This window comes from Eleginops maclovinus, chromosome 2, assembly GCF_036324505.1.
Source record: "Eleginops maclovinus isolate JMC-PN-2008 ecotype Puerto Natales chromosome 2, JC_Emac_rtc_rv5, whole genome shotgun sequence".
NCBI classification, from domain to species: domain Eukaryota; kingdom Metazoa; phylum Chordata; class Actinopteri; order Perciformes; family Eleginopidae; genus Eleginops; species Eleginops maclovinus.
This window is the reverse complement of record NC_086350.1, coordinates 26,964,331-26,989,823: the sequence shown is the minus strand read 5'-3', so window position 1 is coordinate 26,989,823 and position 25,493 is coordinate 26,964,331. Positions and strand designations below refer to the sequence as shown.

At 40.7% G+C, this 25,493-nt stretch overlaps 1 protein-coding gene across 1 annotated transcript in view; it reads left to right on the top strand.

Moving 5' to 3' along the window:
- wwp2 (WW domain containing E3 ubiquitin protein ligase 2) overlaps positions 1 to 25,493 on the top strand; it is a 63,944-nt gene that overhangs the window by 25,244 nt on the left and 13,207 nt on the right. Inside the window, 8 exon segments of the mRNA XM_063899934.1 lie at positions 511 to 589; positions 3,436 to 3,535; positions 3,537 to 3,600; positions 5,621 to 5,864; positions 7,269 to 7,358; positions 14,144 to 14,318; positions 22,151 to 22,205; positions 23,684 to 23,765. Of these exon segments, the coding sequence (XP_063756004.1) occupies positions 511 to 589; positions 3,436 to 3,535; positions 3,537 to 3,600; positions 5,621 to 5,864; positions 7,269 to 7,358; positions 14,144 to 14,318; positions 22,151 to 22,205; positions 23,684 to 23,765 (889 nt within the window).

Sequence of the window (25,493 nt, the reverse complement as noted above, 5' to 3'; positions counted from 1 at the left end):
AACGGAACTTTATTTCCAAATGCAATATTACAGTATTACAAAGAAGTAGTATTTATTTAAACTAAGGCAGGTTGCGACTTGCGACTTCATCTCTGGAATCCTTCATACAACGAATACGCATTACACATTACTTCCTGTTCATCAAAATAAAGGTCTCACATTATCACATTCAAACTAATAATTTTACCATCAGGAAGTAACATTCTCCAAATATCTACTGTAAATAATGTAAATACTTTTCTCCTAACTGTTTTTAAACTAAACAATATAATCATGTCAATTTTACTATTGGATTCAAATAATAATTCACAACAGGAGCTATGATTTTTTTGGAGCAGCCTCTCTCTCTCTCTCTCTCTCTCTCTCTCTCTCTCTCTCTCTCTCTCTCTCTCTCTCTCTCTCTCTCTCTCTCTCTCTCTCTCTCTCTCTCTCTCTCTCCTAGATGAACATGCTGTGTGTGTTGTGATTGACAGCGTGTGTTTACAGTGATGATGTTCTGTGTCTTTGCAGAGATACTGCAGTCTGACAGACCCAACCTGAGGAGGACACAGAGTGAGGAGTCCCCGGGTACACCTGGATCTCACAACAGGTCGGTACACACACACACACACACACACACACACACACACACACACAGATCTGAACAAGCCATATTGTAATACTTAAGGAGAGGAAAATAGTTTTATACCAGTTTGCTTAAATAGGAAACAGGTTTTACTTCTGAATTTTTGTATAGATCTGCACAGCACAAACAATATGTATTCCTTTTTTAACAGACAAAACATACCTTTTAGATCAGCAAATGTATACATAATTAATAAACCATCATTTTGAGCACTCTTTGTTTGTTAGATGTCCTTAGATCGTGCTGAGAGCCTAGAAAATGCATATGCTGCTGCCACATAATACAAATCAATCACCTCTTGTATTTCACAGTTTACGAGGCAAATGGAAAATTGGAATTTCTTGGAAAATGTATTAAAACTGAAACTTTAGTCTGTAGAAATATATATAAAAAAAATAAAAAATCACAACACATAAAATAACATACAACTCCAAAACGTCATGGAGTAAGAGCACACAAAGAACGTCAATTAATAATAATAATTCATAAAGATAACTTTCATTATTATCATCTTTTGTCATAATTGACAAGATGCATCAGATCTGTCTTTGAGCTCAGGCTGACTGTTGGATTCAGCCATCATGTTTCTCATTTTCATTCCGGTAATAAGTCAGGGCAGCAAACTTCAATGGTGTAAAGCTGCCATTGAAAATCTGTGAGTGTGTTTGCCTGAAATCGGTCAAAGCTTCACATTACCAGCTTTAAGATTGCTTTTTTGTTTTTGATATTACTGAATTTCATAACCGCAATTTGGAAGTTTGTGTTTTGAACCAGCCTCACAGTATGCACATAACATTTTGAAACAATAACCAGGATTAGGGAGTAACAGATGACATGTAATGGGATTATGTGATCATGGTACAAAAATAAGTAACTGTATTCTCTTACAGTTATATAAAACATGTATGTAATCAGATTACTGGTACATTCTTTAAAATAGGGATTACTAGCAGGATTACAATGTAACAAAACATTTTGAAATAAAGATACTATAAAGCTACTTTTATTCTTTTTATACATATTTAGTTTTTTAATGCTCGTTAACTTTCTATTACAGTCTTAAACTGAAACAGCATTTGTAAACTATAGTTTTCTGTAGGCCTTGCCTTCATTTAAGATGACACATTGACCTGGTCTTACTTAGTAAAAATATCTTATTGATATTTCTCTAGTGTTTTGTTGATTTGCTTTGCATATTGTATTAATGTCATCCAAAAGTAACGGAAAGTAATCAGGTGACATGACTTTTATATTGTGTTACATAGATTACGTTACTGGTTACATTTATTTGTAAGTGGTAATTGTAACAAAATACATGTTAATAGTAACCCTCCAAACCCTAATAATACATAAGATTAAGCAAGACAGTTAGCCCTCTACCAACTTTGAAAAAGGCCATGGCACACACAGACATGCACGCAAGCAAACTCACTGTAAAAATACTGTTTCCAAAGTGCTTATGTGAAAAACATAAACCAGAAGCATAATTGTAATAATAAAAAGGAAAGAAGAAAAGGAATGAGTGAGTTTGGCTGCATGCGAGTGTCAGCCTGTTATTCCCCTAAATGTGGTTTCAGACGCTGCTCACCAGCTACAGTGCTGGTGGGATGATATGTAGTGGAGCAGACTGCACTCATTTCAAAGCTTTGTGGTGAGGTGCACGGGGTCGGATGGTATTTCCCTCAAAGCATTGTGGGGGGCATTAAACACAGGTCAGCCAAGACTCCAAACCACAGCAGTCAGGAAGAGGATCAACATCTCCATGGAGTTATGCAGCAACAGAAGCAGAGAGGAGCTCGCTGCAGAAGCACATTCATTAGAAACACACACACACACACACACACACACACACACACACACACACACACACACACACACACACACACACACACACACACACACACACACACACACAACATACACAGTGTCAATGTGAAATGGTTAGTTCCGTTCTCTGCTTTTCTTTATCACAGCGATTAAACCCAGTGCAGATTTGAATCCGGTTTGTTAATGGCCGCCCAAGCTCTGGCTCAGCATTACGGTCCTGGGGAGGGAAGACAGCATGATTGTGTTTTGGTATATAGTTCCGAAAAGCAAAGATATATTTTATGTTTCGGAAAATATGAGGTTGTTCAGAGAACAAAAGTAGCCAAAGAAAACTGATCCAAAGGCCAGTGATGTTTGTCTCCTCCCTCAGAGCGTCTGTCTGTCCCACTTACACTGAGACTTCCCCATCAGCAGCCAAAGGCTTGTATGTGCGGTATGCAAGGTTGAGAGGGTCACAAAAAAATGGTACCTTTACAATTACAAGTTACCTGTAACCTGTGTATTTAGATATACAAGTTAAGTAACCTGTTTACTTTCCATTACTTTTGTATTACCTCCTGTAAAATGTCATGTATTACTCCCCAAGCCTAGCGGACAATACTGGGGCTGTATAGCCTGTAGAATTGTTCAACTCTGCAATACTCATTCCACTTTAGTGTAACAATGCACATTTTTATAGATTTGTTGTCGTCATATATTGTGGTACAATATGCTCATTTTTACTTCTTATATTCATATAAATACTTTAATTCTATTTTATTTTATTTTATATTTTTGTTGCACATTTTTAGTTTTAACTACTTATGTCAATGTAAATATTTTTTTATTCCTTTTTGCTATTTGTTATTATGACTAAACTTTTGCAACTGACACAAACACAAATGTTGCAGATGTTCATATTTCTTTGTCATCTCTCTCTTATGCCTCATCCCACTTCCCTTCTCCCCCCCTCTTCTTCATCTTCTTTTCTTTCTCTTTTGCAGGAGTAACAGGCACTCAGTGGGGGGAACACAGGGCGGCTCCCCAGGGGGCCCCAGAGGGGGCTCTCTGACCAACGGGGAGCTGAGTGAGGAGCAGATCCCCGGCCCTGGACTCGTCTGCTCACCGTCGCTCCTCCAAAAGTCACGGGAGCCCAGGAAGCAGCGCAGGTACAGTTACACCCTCTCTCTCTCACTACAGGTTGAATCAGAGTGGAAGGGACATGCTGCTGATAAATAGTTATGAAGAGATCCTGTATCTTTTAAGGGGTGAAACAGTTATATTATCTTTCTCTCTTTTGCTCTAACGCTTGTTTTTTATTGAACACACACTGGAATACACCAAACACAATCAACCTCCCCATTGCAGTTGGTTGTGATTTCTGTAGCTGTCTTTTATATCAGTTTACATTTCTTAGAAAGATAATGGAATTTATTAAGCAGTGGATATCATCCTCCCATGACATATTAATATCAGAGCTGTCAATCACTCCTGCTAACAATAAGGCTGATAAAAGATCTGCTGATCTGCTAATATCATTGATGTAAATTAAGATTTGTGCATTTGTTGGTGATTAGGAGTCAATCTTGAACAGATGAAATGTTATGTACAATTTCTTTGTTAGTGTTTATTTGGTTATGCTATACTATAAATAATATAATAGATAGTTGAACTCTGACGATTGGTAACGCACACCAGGTATGATTGCTGTGAAATGGGAAGCGGGAGGGACGGGGTGGCGTGGGATAGGGGCTCCCTATTTTTATTCTTCGTTTTTTCCTTTTCTTTTTGTATTATTGTCTTTATAGTTTGTATTCATGTATATTCTCTGTGAGGACAAGAAAATAATACAAAATTGGTCACAAAAACTGTTAACTGTTTGGGTTGTGAACTGGATCCAACCCATAAGAGTTCTGACCATGGATGTATTAAGAGAAGATGACCTAAGTTGAAAAGCACCCGTATCTGGGCCTAAAGAGCGTGCACGTTTTGCTTAAGCCCCGCTTCTAGTCCGCATCGTCGCGGCCAGTCTCAGCGCAGTCACATGAATGCAGAGGGAAAATAACAGCGCATAACTTTCAAGCCCTAATTATTTAAATAAGGGCTATAAAAGTGTTCATACTGGTTAGTTGATTTAGCTAAATAAAATGATGTCTTTCCTAATGTTAGGAAAAATGGGAAAAAGTCACGGACTGGTTTTGTAGTACCACTGTTTGGCCGCGACTAAAATTTGCTTCAACGTCCGGGTAAAGTAACAAAAGCTGAATAAAATCCAGTGTATCCATGTGATAACTAAAATATGTCCCACTGCCCTATATTAACACATTAACATGAGTTCATCCAGGTAACCTTTTTGAATAAATCCTCTAAACTATTCTTAAATCATAGTTAAAATCATGGTTGTGTGAATCAGCCCCATGAGAATATACATAGCTAGAGAAGAGGTGTGTGTGTGTGTGTGTGTGTGTGTGTGTGTGTGTGTGTGTGTGTGTGTGTGTGTGTGTGTGTGTGTGTGTGTGTGTGTGTGTGTGTGTGTGTGTGTGTGTGTGTGTGTGTGTGTGTGTGTGTGTGTGTGTGTGTGTGTGTGTGTGTGTGTGTGTGTGTGTGTGTGTGTGTGGGGCTCTGCTAACACTGAGCAGCTCTTCAGCCCAGGCCTCAGAACAAAATGTCTATCTACTGCTTTACTTTTCTACAGTTCAGCTTTAGCAACCAGCTTTGATAAGAAGTACTTTATTAATCCCAATTTGGGATTTGTTTGCATGGCAGCAGCATAAAAAGACAAGGCATTGTACACAGTCAAATTAAAAGACTAGAAATAAAAAATTCAAAATGGAAACCTCTCGATAAAAATAAACTAGCATTAAAAAAAGTAGAAAATATACATGCTGCAATAAAAATATAAACAAAATGACCTTCTCAGTGGCACATGAATCGGTATTACACTTCTATGACTAAAAAAGGACCAATCCCTACCCTCTGCTTCCTGATTCTGGTTTGGGATGAGTATTCTCTCTTGTTCCAATTTTAATTTAATCTCTACGGGTATACTTATATTTTAGCCATATTTTATCACAGCTACAATTCTTGTTTTATTTTTATGTATGTATATATATTCACACGACAAAAAAAAATCCTCGTATGTGTTAACCTACTTGGCAATAAACCTGTTTCTGATTCCTCTCCTCTCAGACAAAGTGGAGTTGACGTCTAACGGGCTGGAGAGCAGTCGTGGTGGGGTGGCCCGTCACATCCCTCCTCCCCCCTCTCCGTCGGGCCGATCCCCGGCTGCCAGCAGCAGCAGCAGTAGCCCCTCTCCGGGGCAGGACGCTCTGGGACCGGCACCGCCCGCAGAGCCTGGCCCTAACCCTCCCCCCAATACAGAGCCGGCCAGCAACAGCAGCACGGAGCCCTCCACAGAGACACTGCCCACAGGGTGAGATCAGTGCAGAGACAAAGCAACAGCTTGTAATAAACCTCATCCAGCCCTTTAGCCAGGCATGGGACATCTATAAACACACCTGTCCTTCACTGAGAGGAATCAAAGTGTTTTTATCAGCCCCATGAGCTCGGCATGAGATGGAATAGTGATGTTCAACCTGAGTCACACATGTGAATACAATACAATATTGGATATTGTGTGAACACTTTTATTTGTGAATAAAGTGGTGCAGGAGCGAGTCGTATAACCCAGAAGTGAGTTAGCATTTTACCACTTCCGGTTCCCTTGTCTCAGAGTCAGTGGGATTTCTCCGTAGAATTTTGGAAAATAGCTGGAAATAAGATCTCTGGTTGAGACAAATTTAGAGACGGATCACGTTTTGTTCTACGACATTAAATACATCAGCAGTGACTAAATAAGTTTTGTTGGCAAATCAAATTCCAAAAAATAATAGTTGCAAAGGTATGTGATATTTATATGGAAATAATGCAAGGGTACAAAACCTCTTATGTTAGTGTTAGTGAATGAGTGCAGGAGATTAAGTAATGCTTTGAGGGTCTATCCAGGTTGCATATTGAGCAGGTTGCTCTTACATTAGTTAAGAATTCCTGGGTACGGTCCAATTGTCCAAAAATCAGCTCCTATCCTCTTCTCCTATGCTCTATTCCTTGGCCTCTGTGTGAAACGTCACAGGGTAAAGGAATAGGAGAATTCAAAACGATTTAGGAAAAGAGACTGCAGTGCTTTGAGAATCCGACTGCACTGACACTATCCCACGTATCTATGATGCGCCAACGGACGTTATTAACGTACATCTGCTGTGGGGAACCTACAGTTCTCTGTACAGGACTACTGAAAGACTCTAGAGACTCTGCACCATGCTCTCTGATGGTGTTGTTTATGCGTTATGAACGAGGACAACAGAGAGACCTTTATTCTTCATTAGGGTGGTATTTTACGGAAATAAAAAAGGAAAGTGAAACTGATACCTGTGACAAACAATGTGAAATGTAGACCTTATTTTATCATTTCAGTTCAAAAGTAACGTTCATATTTCTCCTTTTGATTAACATAGAGCTGAAAACAAAAACAAAGCACTTTGGCAGGTTACGGCATATGTTTTAAACTGCTTAATAAGAACCGTAACTTTCATGATACGCATTTTTCCGTCACGTTTGGTTGTTTCCGTGTTTCCTAAAGGAGGTTATAAAGGAAGTTTCAGAGCTCCTTTCCTATCCTCTAGAGAATTCAAAGAGCTCTTATCATGGCTGCCACTGAGGTACTTACGGGCCATTTCACTCCATTAGGAAACTTAACTGAGTATTCCACCATAGCCCTGTGTTCCCTCCAGAGGGAGTTTCTCATCCACTTTCTCTCTCTCCCTCCCTCTCTCTTCAGCTGGGAGCAGAGGGTGTTGCCTCATGGCAGAGTGTACTACGTCGACCACAACACCAAAACCACAACCTGGGAGAGACCACTGCCACCAGGGTACGCCTGCTACATTTTTATATGTGTTTTTTGATTGATGCATTGATTTTTTTTGTTTCACACATTACAGTAAACCCGTGTTAGGCTGACCAATAAGCTCGGCTTAAAATCAGATATTCTTCAGCCTGTCATCCCTCCAACCTGCAAAAAACTGGGATTTCTCCATATCATGCCACAAATAAGGAAATGCAGTTGAGATGGATTACATTCAATCTTGTAAAGAGTTCATAAGCCCTTTGAGAAGAGTTTGTTTTAACCGCTTAGATAAATTGAGGGATTAAAAGTTGTAATAGTTATTTCAGCAACAGAAAGAATGTTGTTACCCTGAATGTTAAAAGCCTTGTTGTTTATTAGCTTTGGGAGTATTTTTGTGTGTTTATACAAACACAAATAAATTGTTCTTTAGATAAGGAATTAATCTGATTTCAGCGATTCCAGTGAAATTAAGTGAATTTTCCTCCAAATTGAGCAGAGCGAATGCAGAGAATAAAGAGGCTTCTTGTTTGTATGTTTAAAAAGGCATATGTTCTCATTCCTAACTCAATACATTGTAATTGTTCATGAATCCCTCATTGGGACCAGTGTTTGTGTGCAGGCGTCATGATTGAGAACAGTTCTCTGCCTCTCTTTGTAGAGAGCAGCACAGGAACACACTCTTGCATCACATATGAGTGTGGGTGAGACTGGGTGACAGAAAAAAAAAGAGAGGCTGCTCTTAGTGAAAGGTTTACCCCCCTTTTACCCAAACTTCACCTCCCCATCTGAATTTTTCCACACAAGGAACGAGAGCACGGGGGCCCGGAGAACAAAAGTCCTTTCTTAGAGCCACATGGACCTCCCTCCACCACGCTGCTGGCTGCCGGCCGGCGTGGCCCTTCAGAGGGTCAATTAGCAAGCTAATGCCGGGCTCTAGATGCACACACCAGGAACTGTTTAGAAGCTGGGGGGGTCCGGGGGCAGGGTGGGGGGTGTTTGGCAATCGAGGTTTGGAAGCTAAAATAATGAAAGCCATCCCAGGCCAGACTGAAGAGAGCTCCTCACTGCTGCTTACCAAACGGAGCAGGATACAGCGGAACAAGTACTCCTTTATTTAAGAAGAAGTACAACCACTATAGTCTTAAAATACTCCATTACAAGTGAAACTCCTTCATGCAAAATGGTAGAAAAGTAGAATAATAACCTAAATATACTAAATATGCACAGTGGCCTTTTCTCCTTTTTTATTAGATTTCTTACAAAATATACAAAATGCAGAATACAGAATGCATTTGTAAGCTAAAAATAATAAGCATTTCATTTTCAAACATCTAGCTTAGATTTGAACTAATAAACTATAGTTTTATTAGAAGGAAATCCCATCCTAGAAGGACAGCTGCACCAAGCCTGTAGCAGGAACAAGCGTACAGAGGCTGCTCGAGCTCTTTCCACAACTTCATCAGAGCAGAGCCGGACTTTGATCTGCAGTGCCTCTGATCCCGGTCGGGGGCTTGTGGCATTTTGATGCTGGCCTTGTGTGTTAATTTGCCTTTGTTAATGATTGGCAATTCTTTTTAATGTGTTTGAAGTTGATCACCAAACGCCAGTCAATCATCCGGACGGAGAGTAAAACACAAACATGGCCCCTTCACTGCAGGACGGACAGAGATATCTGACAGTTCACATGAAGAGATCGGCAGTATTGTGTCTGAAACTACAGAACAGAAACATTTAATAGCTCGACATCTCTGGACTGTTTTAGCACAAAGCTTGAATGCCACATACAGGCAAATATTACAACATGGAAAACATAAAACAAAGCATTATTGGTTCTTATATTCCTGCAAAGATACTAATCAATAGGCATACTCTCTTGGAGGATCAGACATGGTGAACAATGGAAAGGACGTGCTGTGAAGTGATAATGTGGACAATTCATGGTATAAATACGTTTACTTCTAAATGTACTTCAGAGATGGAAGAATTTCTCAGATATTTTACCTAAGTAAAAGTACCATTACTACATTTTACAAACAAGTACTTCTTGCACATTATTGCCCGTTTTAGGATCACGTATAATAAATCACTGGGTTTTGATTATTGATACTGCATATCTAGACCTTAATATATATACAGTTTGTCATTAATTATTGAGTCATGTTTTACATTCACATTTCAATCTTTAAAATAATTAGCTAATAAGGTTAGGGGTAAAAAGTGCAATGTGCCTTTCAAACTGTAGTGGAGTAGAAATGTAAAGTAGAATAAATAGAAAATGCTCAGATAAAGTGCCTCAAAATAGTACTTAAATGCATTCCACCACCGGTTCCCAGATATGCATGGAGTAGATAGTCAATGACAAGATGAGTGCGAAGAGTTAAAGTGAGATAGCGGAACTAAGTAGAGACTCTCAGACATGTTGGGCTCTGGGTTTTTCCCTGGCTCCAGTAAATAACTAGCTAATGCTAATATCAAAGAGGGAACAGTATTTACTTCCCTTTTTAAGAGGAAGCTCAGAGGCATAGTGGTCAGAGAGACCGAATAACTCCCTGTTTGCAATCATCCCCTCAGCTGAGGTGTCCTTGAGCCAGATACAGAAACCTACCAGGTCTCTGGGTGCTGTCACGTAGCTGAGACTTCTGACCACAAAACAAAATAGATGTTCCCCTTTTAGAATAAATGTTTGCAAATCCTCACATCAGCTCATCGAGTGATCTGTTGTTTGGGATCTGAAATGTTCAGCTGATAATGTGCACCATGTGGACTCAGTGGCTAAACTGGTAAATACATTTGGAGTTTTAGACCCTAGTAAATACCAGTGGTGGTGCAAACACATATTATAAAGAACCAGACCATTTCTATGGCTTATTAAAGGACTGCTTAACACATATATTATTTTGACCCAATCCTTACACACTGTCCTACTGCCCCATAACTCACTTGAGCACAAAATGCAGATTAACCCGCCACAGAAAATTGTGCCAACAAATAGTCAGACCCTCCCGTTGAGTAACTTTTTCTAAAAACAAAAGGGTTCTGTTGTTTTGTGAACTTAATAATTATTTAAGAAAATGTAGGTTTATATTTGTGACCCTTTTTTACATTTTTTTATAGTACAGCAAAACTAAAAGGATTCATTGTGCCAATTAGTTTTTTGAAGACTGTCATATTGCTGGTTTAGCATGGTTGGATCCAGAAATGCCAGAAACACCTAATTTCATACAGCAAACACAACATGAGGGATTATAAACACACACAATTGTTCGTTCTTATTATTCTTATTGTTGTTGTATGTTCATTTTAATGCACGATATAGTCACTAACCCCTGAGACTAATACTTTGAGGTCCCAGTGTCAGTCTCACATAGAAGGTGCTCAGTAGTGAGGATAAAAGAGTGGACAGCGTTAGTGAGATATTGCAGAAGGACAGATATCAGTAATTCCCTTACAGTAACCTTAAAAGACGTAAGCAGATTACCGTTACATTTTTAAAAAGTTGGGGATTACTAGCAGGATTACAATGTCAGTAAAACACTGAGAAGATCATATAGTGTTTGTTGTGAAGGATCAGATTTGATCTGTTCTCTGTGAGCTGTTCTGTTGCGTAACATTGTTAAAATATCCCTCCCAACCCCGCATGTAACAACGGTGAAACTACAGGGACAGTGAGAGGTTGTGAATATCAGTGGTGGAATGTAACTAAGTACTTTCACATAGTATTTCGACGTTATGCTACTTTATACTTTTACTCCACTACCATTTATTTTACAGATTTAGTTACTATCTACTTTGCAGATTTAGATCATTTATACAAAATACAAATCAGTTAATACATTATCATATACAGCTCAAATGAAGAGACCACTCCAAATGTTTCTTAAATCTTTATCTCTACATGTATGGCAGCCATTCCAGTGTCTGTTGAACTCCAACACAGAGAAATGTTGTCAGTAGTTTAAAGAATACAATAACATAAAATAAAAACATTCAACTCAAAGAAATACAGTATCTATAAATAATAAAACCAGAGAAACTGATTATGCTGAAGTGGTCTCTAGGTTAACCTACACAGTAGTATATCAAGTCATTCAAATATATAAACAAAAAAAAATATTTTTATAAAAATAATTAAGAATATTTGGTCCGTTCTGCATAATGAGTGCTTTTACTTTTGGGTATTACAATATATTTTGCTACCAGAACTTTTTTTTTTTTACTTTTTACTTAAGTGCTATTTAGAATGTATGACTTTTACTTAACTGAGTGTTTATAGTGCAGTATCACTACCTTTAATTAAGTACTATACTTAATGTACTTCTACTTTTACTCAAGTACACAGAGCTTGTACTTGAGTAAAAGTAGAAGTACTCTGATCTTGTACTTGAGTAAAGTAGAAGTACTCAGATCTTGTACTTGAGTAAAGTAGAAGTACTCAGATCTTGTACTTGAGTAAAAGTAGAAGTACTCAGATCTTGTACTTGAGTAAAAGTAGAAGTACTCAGATCTTGTACTTGAGTAAAAGTAGAAGTACTCAGATCTTGTACTTGAGTAAAAGTAGAAGTACTCAGATCTTGTACTTGAGTAAAAGTAGAAGTACTCAGATCTTGTACTTGAGTAAAAGTAGAAGTACTCAGATCTTGTACTTGAGTAAAAGTAGAAGTACTCAGATCTTGTACTTGAGTAAAAGTAGAAGTACTCAGATCTTGTACTTGAGTAAAGTAGAAGTACTCAGGTCTTGTACTTGAGTAAAGTAGAAGTACCAGAGTGTAGGAATACTCTGTCACAGTAAAAGTCCTGCATTCTAAATGTTCCTCCAGTGAAAGTAGAAAGTACTCTCATCTAAATGTACTTAAAGTAGCGACAGTAAAAGTAGTCATTGTGTGATTGGTCCATTTCAGAATAATATCTCTGATATGTTTTATAATGATTGATCATTAAAGTGTTCTCAGAGCTGGTAAAGGTGCAGCTAGTTTGAATGGCTTTGTATACTGCAGGGTAGCTGCTGGATTTACTGCAGGTGAACTAAAGTCTGATTTAAGGGCTGATTATATTTACCATCATTAATCCAGATCTGTAAAGAAACTAAAGGGATTCAATACATGCAGTGGAGTAAAAGTACACCATTTACCTCTGAATGTAGTGGAGTATAAGGAGGAAGTAGCCCAAAAGGTAAATACTCAATTAAAGTACAAGTAGCCTGCCTCAAAATAACAGTACTTGAGTAAGAAGAAGAAGGTAGGAGGATACCCTTAATTGTCCCACAGAGGGGAAATTTTACATTCTGCATTTGACCCATCCAAGTGTTAGGAGCAGTAGGCTGCCATTTGTACGGCGCCCGGGGAGCAGTGTAGGGAACGGTGCCTTACTAAGGGACACCACAGCACTTGTGACCTTCCAGTTCCCAGGCCAAGTCCCTAAGGACTTTGCCACCACCGCCCTAAATGTACTTAGTAACTTCCCACCTCTGATAACCGGAGTACTCCTTTTACTTCTGGGGAGTATATTGAAAAGCTGTCACTGAACATTTCTGGACATGACTGATACAATAATGACTGCACTGTCCGTGGTTGGAATCACACGTCATTTTCATCTGAAGACAAACACATGAAATACTCCAGACATTCTTAATGAATAGTGCTTAATAAATGCTAATAAGTAATAAAACATTTGCCAATACACCCTGACTCACATCCTGCAGTAAATGGTTCCGTGCCTCTTCATTTCCCAGGCCTGCTGGTGTCTGCTCTATGTTTTTGTTAGCATACGGCCGTTGATGCTGTTTTCTCTTTTAAATTCTACTGCACTGAAGTCAGAGATATGAGAATAGCAGCTGTGTGTGTGTGTGTGTGTGTGTGTGTGTGTGTGTGTGTGTGTGTGTGTGTGTGTGTGTGTGTGTGTGTGTGTGTGTGTGTGTGTGTGTGTGTGTGTGTGTGTGTGTGTGTGTGTGTGTGTGTGTGTGTGTGACTGTGTGTGTGTGAACTGTGTATATCTCAGTCTATGTCCAGACCCCCCCCATCTCGGGGGAAGAAAAGGGTATACATAGAAATCTTGTCATGCCACTGGCAGGCACTGACACAGAAACACACACAGCAGATGCACTCAGAAACCTCCATTGTTTCCCTCAGCAGTGTGATCGGGGGCTGCCATTGTCTTCTGAGGTGATTAACTGTTTAATGACATCTGAGACTCAGCCAGACCATATCACCACAAAATACAGCTCTATTCAAAGTTAAACACTTTTTTTTATTGGCCTGTCTATTTAACAGATATACTTGTTCAGAACACAAACTCATATTTTTCCATATAGCGTACGTAAATCAGAGCAAAGAAAACAAGAAAAAGCAAAAATAAAACATAAACACAAAGTGAAGTAAAGAAACAAAAATCTAATCAGTCATATATTTACATTAAGCTGATTACAAAAACACGACTCATGCAGTTTATATTTCATCGTTGGTCAAATAAAACAGAGGGAGGAATTCACAAATATACATTTATACATACTTATAAACATACATACGTGTGCAGCCTTATATTTTGGTATTCATTTTAACCATCTGACATTTCACAACCAGCGACATCTATCGTTTCATATTTAATCATTTCTTTCTCCATGGCGCACCCATCCTACTCTCTTTTTTAACCCTTTTATCCCCTCTTTTTTCATTCCTCTCCCCCCCACCCCTTGACCGTTACTATCAGCAGCCCAGCTATTTATTACAACCTCCAATTCTGGACGTGCCTAAAGCAGATGTTGTTGAAAGACACAGCCACCACCCCCGATTCACCCCTCTCTGTTTCTTTTTCAGCTGGGAGAAGCGAGTGGACCAGCGGGGAAGGTACTACTATGTCGACCACAACACCAGAACCACCACCTGGCAGAGGCCCACGGCAGAGTCGGTGCGCAACTACCAGCAGTGGCAGAGCCAGCGCAGCCAGCTGCAGGGCGCCATGCACCAGTTCAGCCAGCGCTTCCTCTACCAGGTACATGTTGCAGGAATGAGTCCCTCAAAAGGGGAATGAGTTAGCATATTACTACTTCCGGTTCCCTAGTCTTGATATCAACATACAGAGACCACTCCAAATGTTTTTTAAATCTTTATCTCTACATGTATGGCAGCCATTCCAGTGTCTGTTAAATTCCAACACAGAGAAATGTTGTCAGGTAAGGTATGTGGTCCACACAAGCTAAAGTGATTTTCCAAGTTTTTTCTACATTATTTTTAACTGAATACCCCAATGGTGAACGCCTGAAAGTTCTTTGTGTCATAGAAATGGAGATTGCTATCCAGGGGCTAAATGAGAGTACAGAACTCAAACATTATCCACCTTTAGCTTAGCAGTGCTAACGTGAATTTTTTGTGACCATGATGCAGTCTGATTATGGCCCAACGTTGTGATTTTAGTGATTGCATTTACACTTCAAAATCACACAGAGAAGACTCTTTAAAGTAGAGACGCTACATACTGATATACACCTGAACATCAGCAGGAGAGGACTCTTTAAAGTAGAGACACTACATACTGATATACACCTGAACATCAGCAGGAGAGGACTCTTTAAAGTAGAGACACTACATACTGATATACACCTGAACATCAGCAGGAGAGGACTCTTTAAAGTAGAGACACTACATACTGATATACACCTGAACATAAGCAGGAGAGGACTCTTTAAAGTAGAGACGCTACATACTGATATACACCTGAACATCAGCAGGAGAGGACTCTTTAAAGTAGAGACGCTACATACTGATATACACCTGAGCATCAGCAGGAGAGGACTCTTTAAAGTAGAGACTCTACATACTGATATACACCTGAACATCAGCAGGAGAGGACTCTTTAAAGTAGAGACACTACATACTGATATACACCTGAACATCAGCAGGAGAGGACTCTTTAAAGTAGAGACGCTACATACTGATATACACCTGAACATCAGCAGGAGAGGACTCTTTAAAGTAGAGACACTACATACTGATATACACCTGAACATCAGCAGGAGAGGACTCTTTAAAGTAGAGACACTACATACTGATATACACCTGAACATCAGCAAGAGAGGACTCTTTAAAGTAGAGACACTACATACTGATATACACCTGAACATCAGCAAGAGAGGACTCTTTAAAGTAGAGACACTACACACACAAGTTTGGCCAGAGTTACACACATTGAAAACACAGAAAAATACTTTTAAATTAAATGTCAGGTTATATATTTTGTTTAAGATTGCACCCGGGACTGAACACCATCAGTGCATGTTCTGAGAAACACAGCGCGGTCTACTTTCACAGTCTCACAGTCAGAAGACATCGTGTTCAGGGGACGTTACAACTGATATTTAAGTTTTGTTTATGGTGTTTTACGGGGGAGTCAGGTTCAGCTGTATCTCTGACTGTCGCCGTCCTCCCAATGAAGACGCCAAGGTCAGGCAGCGGCCCGGCAGTTAAGGGTTATAGGATTTCAACAACAGAGTATTCTCAATGGACCATTAGTGAAACCAGCCTTAAAACTTATTATAGGCTTCTAGAAAAATAACCCGACCTGCTCTGTGTGTTATTGAGCGTGCATTTGCGCACTGAGGCTGTTTGTGTGTTTGCATGTGTTCTGGGTGTTTATGTGTTTAAAATCCTTACTTCTTTCTTTCCATGCATCCATCTATTTAATCGTTATTCATGAACCATGTCCATCTTTATCCACTCATTGCCAATTTCACATTTAAATAATACTCATTTAACACTCTGTCCATCTTCATGACTTGTCTCCGTCTGCGTGTGGCTATGTGGTCTTTGTTGAAGTTTGAAACTAAGGTTTATAAAATCGTTTTAACCAGAATATTCACTCTTCTCACACCAGTGAAGTCAGAGTCGTTGAACTTTGAGCATTAACTCTAATCAAACTTCTGGCCAGTTAAACATACAAGCAGCAGAGAATTCTTCTTTTCCTCATGTCGTCGTCCTCCTCTGCACTTGTTTCCTCCCTCCCTCAGTGTGTGTGAGAAAAGCCAATAGGCAGCTCTGCCCTCCATGTTGATAGTACACTGCTCTGACTTGGAATGCCCACACTGCTGATAGCAGCTACTATTTATGGCTCCAGTGTGTGTGAACAAGGAAACACACACAAAAGAGCTCATAGTTTCTGGGAGCACATCCACATGTTAACCTGGCCCCCCGCCAGGCTCGCTGTGGCGACACGGCATGAGTTATAGAAATAATTCTATAATTCGTTGTCCTATCCTGCCATTATACAACTGGACTTGTTGTGTGACTTTTATTTCCTGTGGCCGATTCTGTAATATTGTGTGTGTGTGTGTGTGTGGGTGGGTGGGTGTGTGTGTGTGTGTGTGTGTGTGTGTTGAAGCTGATGTGTGTAAATCACATGCTCCTCCTCTCAGAGTGTGTGTTTGAGCAGACGTGTTCACAGGGCTGTAATGTCGAGGTCAGGTGCCACATTTTTTGTTTGTGGCACATGACAACCAAAGAGAGTCCAGGGGCGCTATCCATCCCCCATGACGCTGTAACTGGTGTCTCTGTGCCCAAACACACACACATAAAATCATACACACATTGTGTAAAGTTGTGCCTCTGCAAACTCATAAACACAACCACAAAACCGTGCATGCATTCAGAGTGTTTATGCAATAGTTGCTCATGAATGCTTGTAGATATTCTTCAGCTGGTCCACAATGGGTGGGTGTGTGTGTGTGTGTGTGTGTGTGTGTGTGTTTTCAGAGTAATTGCAGCTCGTTAGGAACCCCAGAGAGCGCAGCCTCAGGGTCATTAACTTCTGTTTCCGGCTCGCCCGTCTCCCTTCCCCCCTTCTCTTTACCTTTACCAGTCTTTCTTTCTTTAACCTCTATCCCTCCATTTAACCCCACCCAAACCCCCACCCCCTCCAATCATTCTGTCAGCTCCCCAAAATCCCACAAGTCTTGATTTCAATCTCCAAATCACCCTTTTCTGCATTGGAAAGACCTTTTTATCTCAGGTCATTTCACAAACATCTTCCTCTTTTTCTTTTGCTGCTTTCACCTTAACTCTCCAACTTCTATCTTTCTCTCCCTCCTCTCTCTCCTCTCTCTCCTCTCCATAGTCTCCCTCTTTTACTCCCTCCACTTTCTATCCATTCTGGCGGGGACAAGGAGCCCTAACAGCAGCACCTGAATAAGCCCTGTGTTTTATCACACACGGCTGAATGTCAGGCCCACTGATGTTTACACACAACCCGTCAGTGCTCATGTTTCCATAAGTTGTTTATGCTCTGAACGGACAATGAACAGAAGTGATTTAAACTACACTGAAGTTGTCAACATGTTATGAATAAAAGACAGAAAAAGTCCTTTCATCCTGAAGTTTAAGAGGATTTACTCTCTGCTGGTTTTATTGAACAACCAAACAAAGCGCCATTCTAGTATTTTTACCCATCGACAAAAGAGTTGTTCATTAAGAGACAGACACATTTAAAGCCTATATTTGTTGACATTTTGACGGCACTAAAAGCATGCCAAGTGAGCTTTTACCTGTTCCTATTTGCAACATACCCATGGATGTGCAGACAACTATCAGTGTATTACTTTTAGATCTTAAAAACATAAAGATTGTCATCAACAGCTCCGGAAAAAAATGAAAAGTCCACTCCAAGTGTTTCGTAAATCTTTATCTCTACATGTATGGCAGCCATTCCAGTGTTTGTTGAACTCCAACACAGAGAAATGTTGTCAGTAGTTATATATAGAATACAATAAAAAAATATAAATAATAATTTAACTCCAACACATAAATAGTAACACCAGAGAAACGGGTAGTGCTGCAGTGGTCTCTTATTTTTTTCCAGAGCTGTATGTCCTGGATCTATAAGAAGTGTTTTTATATTTCTTTAGGATTTATAGTTATTTATTTGCAGTAGACTTCTTATAATGCTGTCCTTGGAAAATCACTCTAAATCTAAAAAAACACACTATGTGTGTCCGATCTGTTTATGTCTGACTGCCTGATGACTCATAGAAAGAGTGTGAATCATGAAGCAGATTTAGCAATAAGGCATTAAGAGTTTTGAAGCAGTGTGATATCCTCCATGAGCCGTCACACCGCTGCTGCTGACTGTAAAGGGAGCAAACCAGCAGGAAAACTACCATAACTATCCTCTATCACGTGTGGCATTCCCTCCCAGCTGTTATTTGTCTTTTGTGATACACTGAGTATACCTTGGTTGATTGGACCTGTCATTACCCATTCCGTACCGGAAACCCAATCGGTTCTACGCAGATCGGGTAGTGACAGAACTGATTCGCTACTTGCGAAAACTCATTTAAAAAATGTTATTAAAGAGGCCCTATTCTGCTTTTTTTTAGTTTCCCTTTCCTTTACTGAGTTATAGGTTTTAGTGCCTTACTATGGTGTTCCCCAAACTACACCCCCCCCCCTTCCATTGGACTCCTTTGTTTACTTCTGTAACTAGTGACATCACTATGTAAAACTTTCTATTGGCTCGTGATCCAACACATCATACATGATATACACCTGAACATCAGCAGGAGAGGACTCTTTAAAGTAGAGACGCTACATACTGATATACACCTGAACATCAGCAGGAGAGAACTCTTTAAAGTAGAGACACTACATACTGATATACACCTGAACATCAGCAGGAGAGGACTCTTTAAAGTAGAGACTCTACATACTGATATACACTTGAACATCAGCAGGAGAGGACTCTTTAAAGTAGAGACACTACATACTGATATACACCTGAACATCAGCAGGAGAGGACTCTTTAAAGTAGAGACACTACATACTGATATACACCTGAACATCAGCAGGAGAGGACTCTTTAAAGTAGAGACACTACATACTGATATACACCTGAACATCAGCAGGAGAGGACTCTTTAAAGTAGAGACACTACATACTGATATACACCTGAACATCAGCAGGAGAGGACTCTTTAAAGTAGAGACAGTACATACTGATATACACCTGAACATCAGCAGGAGAGGACTCTTTAAAGTAGAGACACTACATACTGATATACACCTGAACATCAGCAGGAGAGGACTCTTTAAAGTAGAGACAGTACATACTGATATACACCTGAACATCAGCAGAGAGGACTCTTTAAAGTAGAGACGCTACATACTGATATACACCTGAACATCAGCAGGAGAGGACTCTTTAAAGTAGAGACACTACATACTGATATACACCTGAACATCAGCAGGAGAGGACTCTTTAAAGTAGAGACAGTACATACTGATATACACCTGAACGTCAGCAGAGAGGACTCTTTAAAGTAGAGACAGTACATACTGATATACACCTGAACATCAGCAGGAGAGGACTCTTTAAAGTAGAGACACTACATACTGATATACACCTGAACATCAGCAGGACAGGACTCTTTAAAGGAGTGAAATGTGTTAGGCTTATGTGAACAGTTATTTTGGTGCACAATTGTCTTCAAAAACAGCTATGTGTGCACCTTATCAAGTGGGTTATCTCTATTTTATACTTCCTCTGCTTACATTTTTTTGCCTCAATTTCAAATTCATGGAGGGAGCAAGAAGTGCAGATGCTAATCTTCAGCAGCATCACATTCGTCATTGCTAAACATTGCAGTTATACATGCACACTGTTACAATCACATTAGAAGTTTCTAACTTATTCAAACTAAATTTGCTTGTCTAGATCAGGCTGAAGCATAGTGCTGAGCTGCCATGTTTGAGAGGCTGATAAACTCACTGACCTCCAGTTCATGAGATTCCTGTTATCCCCTTCCTCTCTCTGTGTGCAGAGATGTGCCTCCTCTCTTTGCAAACAAGTGACAAGTCGTCTACGCAACAGCAATTTGACTTCAGTTTTTACCCTAACTTTATTTTTTACTTTGAGGTGTAAAAGTGTTAAAACATGAGAATAGCGACCAGCTGAAACTGCCTTTTTTCAGCTGTGGTACCTGGCCTTGAAACGCTCCTTTATGGCGTTTTACTTCCATATCCATAACACCCTGCCATTATTTCACACGTTTCTGCCAACATGCTGCTTTCCCTCTCTTCCTCTCCCTCCCTTGTTTTCTCAGTCTTTTCTTTTCCTCCCCCCCAGCCTCCCTCTGTCTGGAAGCTGCCGAGGAGCTGAATGGTCAGAGCCAGGATGAAGTCATCGTGTCTTTATATCATTATATTCTCCTTTTACCTTTTTTAGTCACAGAAAAACCCATATGGGTGGGGTGCAGGCGCATAGATTGGCTGTTGATGGGAGTGACACACACACACAGACACCCTTTAACCCTGTGTGCCCGCTCTGGCCCCTCCAGCAGGCCCCGTCCTTTCCATCCCCGCTCCCTCACAGTTTCCATGACAGAGCCACTTTAAATGGGCACAGTCACATTTCTGTTTTGTGGCGTAAAGTGACGTTGACGTTTGGTGGATAATACTGAACTTTCTGTTTTCTCAGGAAACAATCATCACTTCTGTGGCACAACATGTCTCAGCGAAAGAAAAAACCTTTGAAGCGCCACCAGCTTTCATTTGGAAAATGATTTTTTCCCTTTAGTGTAGCTACTAAAGGACAACAAGCACTAACTGTGCCGCCATCACCCGTCATTTAAGAGAAGAGAAGAGTCTTTTCCACTTTTTTTGTACCGCTCGGCTAACAGTAGCCAGTGTTACATGTTGTCATAGAGGGGCTTGTGCTCCTCCTGCTGATCCAGTTAATGGTGTTGCAGTTTTTTGCAGCACACCTCCACCTTTGATAAACACGGCGTAGCATGGCGACCCGTCGGCAGCCACTAATTCCCAACAAGCGCCTTTTCAGCTGCTTTTCCACTCGCTAATTTATTCATGCGAGTGTATGTGTGTGTATTCCATAAGAACGTACACATTGACGGACTGTTTGCCACGGACAAACTTTCCACACCGAGGCACACACACTTTTTTTTCTGTGTGTGTGTGTATATGAGTGCAGGCTGAGTAAACCCCACAGTTGTTTCCAGGCCCAGGGTGAATAAAGGTGCCTTTTGTCAGGCCTGGGGTGGGTTGGGGCGACCGGTGAGGAGGCGGGCTGGGGGGGGGGGTGTCCAGTCTGGAACAGGCATGAATGTTCCCTCAGTTCCCTCAGACATCGCACTTTCCTGCCTACTTTCACAGCAGCGCTAGAAGAGAGTGAAAGGAGGGAGGAGGAGGACCTCAGGGTGGAGTAAGGAGGGGTGCCAGGGTGGAGGAAGGAGGTGGGGTGTGTTTGAGGAGGTGAGCGGGAAGCCGGGGGGGGGGGCGGGGCTTTGCATCCAGCAAGTGAGCTCATTGGAACAGCGTTGTTGTTTTATCCTCCTACCGAGCGTGTAGTTTTTGGAAGGCATACGAGCCGCCGGTCGACAGCTCCCTCAGTTGCCCCTGACCGCCTCAGCAGAGAGGAGCCCCCCCACCCCTTAACACCTTCACACACACACACACACACACACACACACACACACACACACGCACAGGCACACTCACACACACACACAAACATGCATCACATACCCGCAGGTATCATCCCTGGTTTTGTGAGGGGTCAAGGCTTGACTTGATTTTCCAAATGTGGGAAAACTTTACTGAGTGAGTTTTTATATTTCTTATTTTTTTTCTTATTCGCCTGAACTCGTTATTTTTTGGGTTGCTTTTTCACCTCCTCGTGCGGCTTTGAGAAACAGTGGACTGACAGGAGAATTTCAAGGAGGACAAACTCTTGAGAGAGAAAGCAGCGTGGAGGAGAAGAACAGTGGACGGAGACAGAAAGGTGTCCTAACCGGATTTGTTTTGTCTCTCTCTGTTTCTCCCTCAGCCGTCCGGTGCTCCGGTGGAAAATGACCCTCTGGGCGGGCTGCCTCCTGGATGGGGTAAGTTTGTCGGACACACACATTTCCCCTCATAGAGGATGTCTGACCTGTTGTACTTCTGTCGGATTGTATTCCTGCTGGAAGGGTTTAAGTGTGGTCAGTTAGGACTGGATTCTTACTTTTTTATTTCATCAAACCTGAAAACCTGGCCATTATTCTCTAAGGAATTTTGATTGCAGCAGAGCAATCCAATCATAAAAAGAGTATCTTCAAACTGTGCTTTATGTTTCTACAGACAGCTGTAAGGAAGTGAGCTTTGGGAGCATTGGTGCAAAATGTTTTCAGCATTTTCTCTTATCCACACACATCACACATCGACATCAGAAACAATTCTGTGGCTCTTTATTATTTGCCTTATTTATTGTAGTCCCCGGTGTTCATTACATTGTTGGAGAACTGGATTTAATGCCTATTGGCTCAACACTCTGCTCATGTTATCCCACTTCACCACTGTATACACCGCCTCTGATCTTATGTCCACCGCTGACAGAGACTGTGTGTTATTGATGGGACTCTTCATCTTCAAATGACTAATGTAATGGGATCCATGTAGAATCACACAGACACATTCATTCATTCATAAAGGAACGCTGCTGGCAGCCCCCCATCAGTATTTTCATAGACTTCATGTTCACTCCGAAAAAAGCCTCCCTCTGCCCATGATGCCTTTTCAGCATGTTGCGGTACCTCGAGACGAAAACCTCAATTATCTGACTGGCTCAGAGCGGCTCCTCTGGCGCTCTTTTCATCTGCGGTCACTTCCCTCGCTTTTTCCTTTTTTTGTTTAAGGCACAGATTCAAAAAGAGAAGGAGAAGAGAGAAGAGGGAAAGATGGAGGAGAAGCAAAAGTCTAGTCTAGTGGTGAATGGAAGAAACTAAAAAAAAGGGGGGGATGGGGGGTTCAAACTGGATAGTAGAGTGGGGGTGGAGTGAGTGGAGCAGTAAGTAAGAGTTGCAATGTGAGCACTACTGTTTCTGGGCCCTCCACACACTCCTGTTAATGAGAAAAAGATGTCAGGGTGAGGGAGGGAGGTGGATAGGGCACCAACTGCTCTCTCATGGGACCAGCGGCCTACCGTACACACACACACACACACACACACACACACTTCCGTGAATACTATTCTGTGTAAAAGTAGCTTTGAACGTATTGTTCATTGTTTTAGATTTTTTTATTTGATGTTCCTCCCAACATCTTTGACTTCCAAACACCCCCACCACGCCATTGTTGCAACACACTATCACACACACACTTACCCCGGTGAGGTATTTAAATCAAGTCTCGGCGAAATATCACACAGGCCTGCAGGTTTCTCTATCATGGTGGTGAGATATTTTTTTCTCTTCATCAGAAAAGTGAGCAGAGTAGTTGCTGACGGAGACGCTCAGATTTCCCAGAGTTCTTTCACAATCCTCCAACTTCTCATCATAAGATCATAAATCCCATAATGCTCTGCATGTTCTGTTTGTGTCCACAGAGAAGCGTCAGGACAATGGCAGAATTTACTTTGTCAACCACAACACACGGACCACACAGTGGGACGACCCCCGGACCCAAGGGTGAGAATTAGAAAAATAAATAATGTGGGTGCGTGTGTGTGTGTGTGTGTGTGTGTGTGTGTGTCTGACGGAGTGTGTGTCTGCATGTGTTTGCCTGTGTGTTAGAGGGTACGCTGCTTCTGGTGTTTGCTCGTTCTGAAAAATCTATATTTATAATACACAGGTAGTATGATGAGAGGGATCGTCTACATTGTGGGATGTTTCTCACTTTTGAAATTTGACAAAATCTCCAGAGCAGTCCATTCAAATTGAGACTTTACAGGAGCATGACAAACTTTATATTAATGTTGGACTGTTCAAAGCATTAAAAAGAAAATTAGCAAGATTTGGAACCTTTTTAGGCTCTTATCCTACAATTTGTTTCATTTTTCTGGCATCACCCTCTACTTCCTTTGAACGCTGCCTGAGCTGAATGCTTTCCCTCACCTCACTCATTCTGATTGATCCTTTAACTTCTTGCTTACCACACATCTTCTTCAGGGCGTCTGTAGAAATGTTTCTGTAAAAGGTGTTAGTGGCCCCTGTTTGAGCCACTCATTCTTTCACAAACCCACTTACTGCTCTGAAAGGGTTTACTGAAGACCATCTGTAGGCAGAATCAGAATCCCTTTATTCCTCCCACAGAGGGGAAATTTTCATTTGTTACAGCAGAAAGAGCCAAAGACAGCTGAATATTACACCAAGATACAAAAATATTTACAGAAATTACACAATTTTATAAAATACACAAACAATAGATCTCAAACAGTTCTGAGGCTTTCAGGGCGTATTTACTAAATGGCACATTTCAACGCATGGCCATTCAAGTGCGTTACAAATAAATAAAAAAGCGCTAACATGTAGTTCAACAGAAACACATTGTAAAATGACAATAACTTTCAAAATCAGTCATTCAAAAGCGTAGAAAATACCAATTCAAACCTTCTTTAAGTATAACACAAGTATTACATGTTACAAGCAAACAGTGCAGTGTGAGATAAGAATAGTGATTTGATTTGATAAAGGGGGGGCAGGGGGGAGAAAGTATAATATAGATATATTCAATTTTATTAAATCATTTTTTTCAATATATATATTTGTTCACATGAACAACTAAAGTTAAATACTAATTCATTTGTTAATCCACATACATACTTACATTGTATTATATTTGATCTTGAAACAGTTCAGATTTGAGCTCACGATTAATGTTACTTATGGTTATAAAACACATAGTAAAACAAATAGTAAGTAAATATCGTGAAGGTAATTTCTCTGTTTCGTCCCTCCCATTTCAAGAATCTCACCTGCGCCCCTGGGGGGGGGGGCATCATGTTTTTCTTGCATTTAAACTCCAAGGACATGGAGAAAACACAAATTGAGTAATACCCTCAGATCTGGTGAAACAAATATGATTGAAATTATTAGCTGCTTATAATTTTTCTAATTGGACGTCTTTAAGTGTCGCTGGGTATTTGGTTAGCTCTGTGAAATGAGGCAGAAACTGCAGCTAGGGTGGACCAGGAACTATGGGCACATTAAGATAATAAGATCACTTTGAATATGGGCCTCTCTGGCGGAGACTCTTGGGACTTTATTCTGAGTTCATCTCCAGAGTTTGGAAGCCGTCTGAAATTTCTCTCAGAGGAGATTATCTCCACCCCCGGGCACGGCTGTGATTTAGTTCCAGGGCTGTAGATCCACAGATTGAAGGGGAGGGGTGTTAGTTTCATCCCCAGGACGGGACCC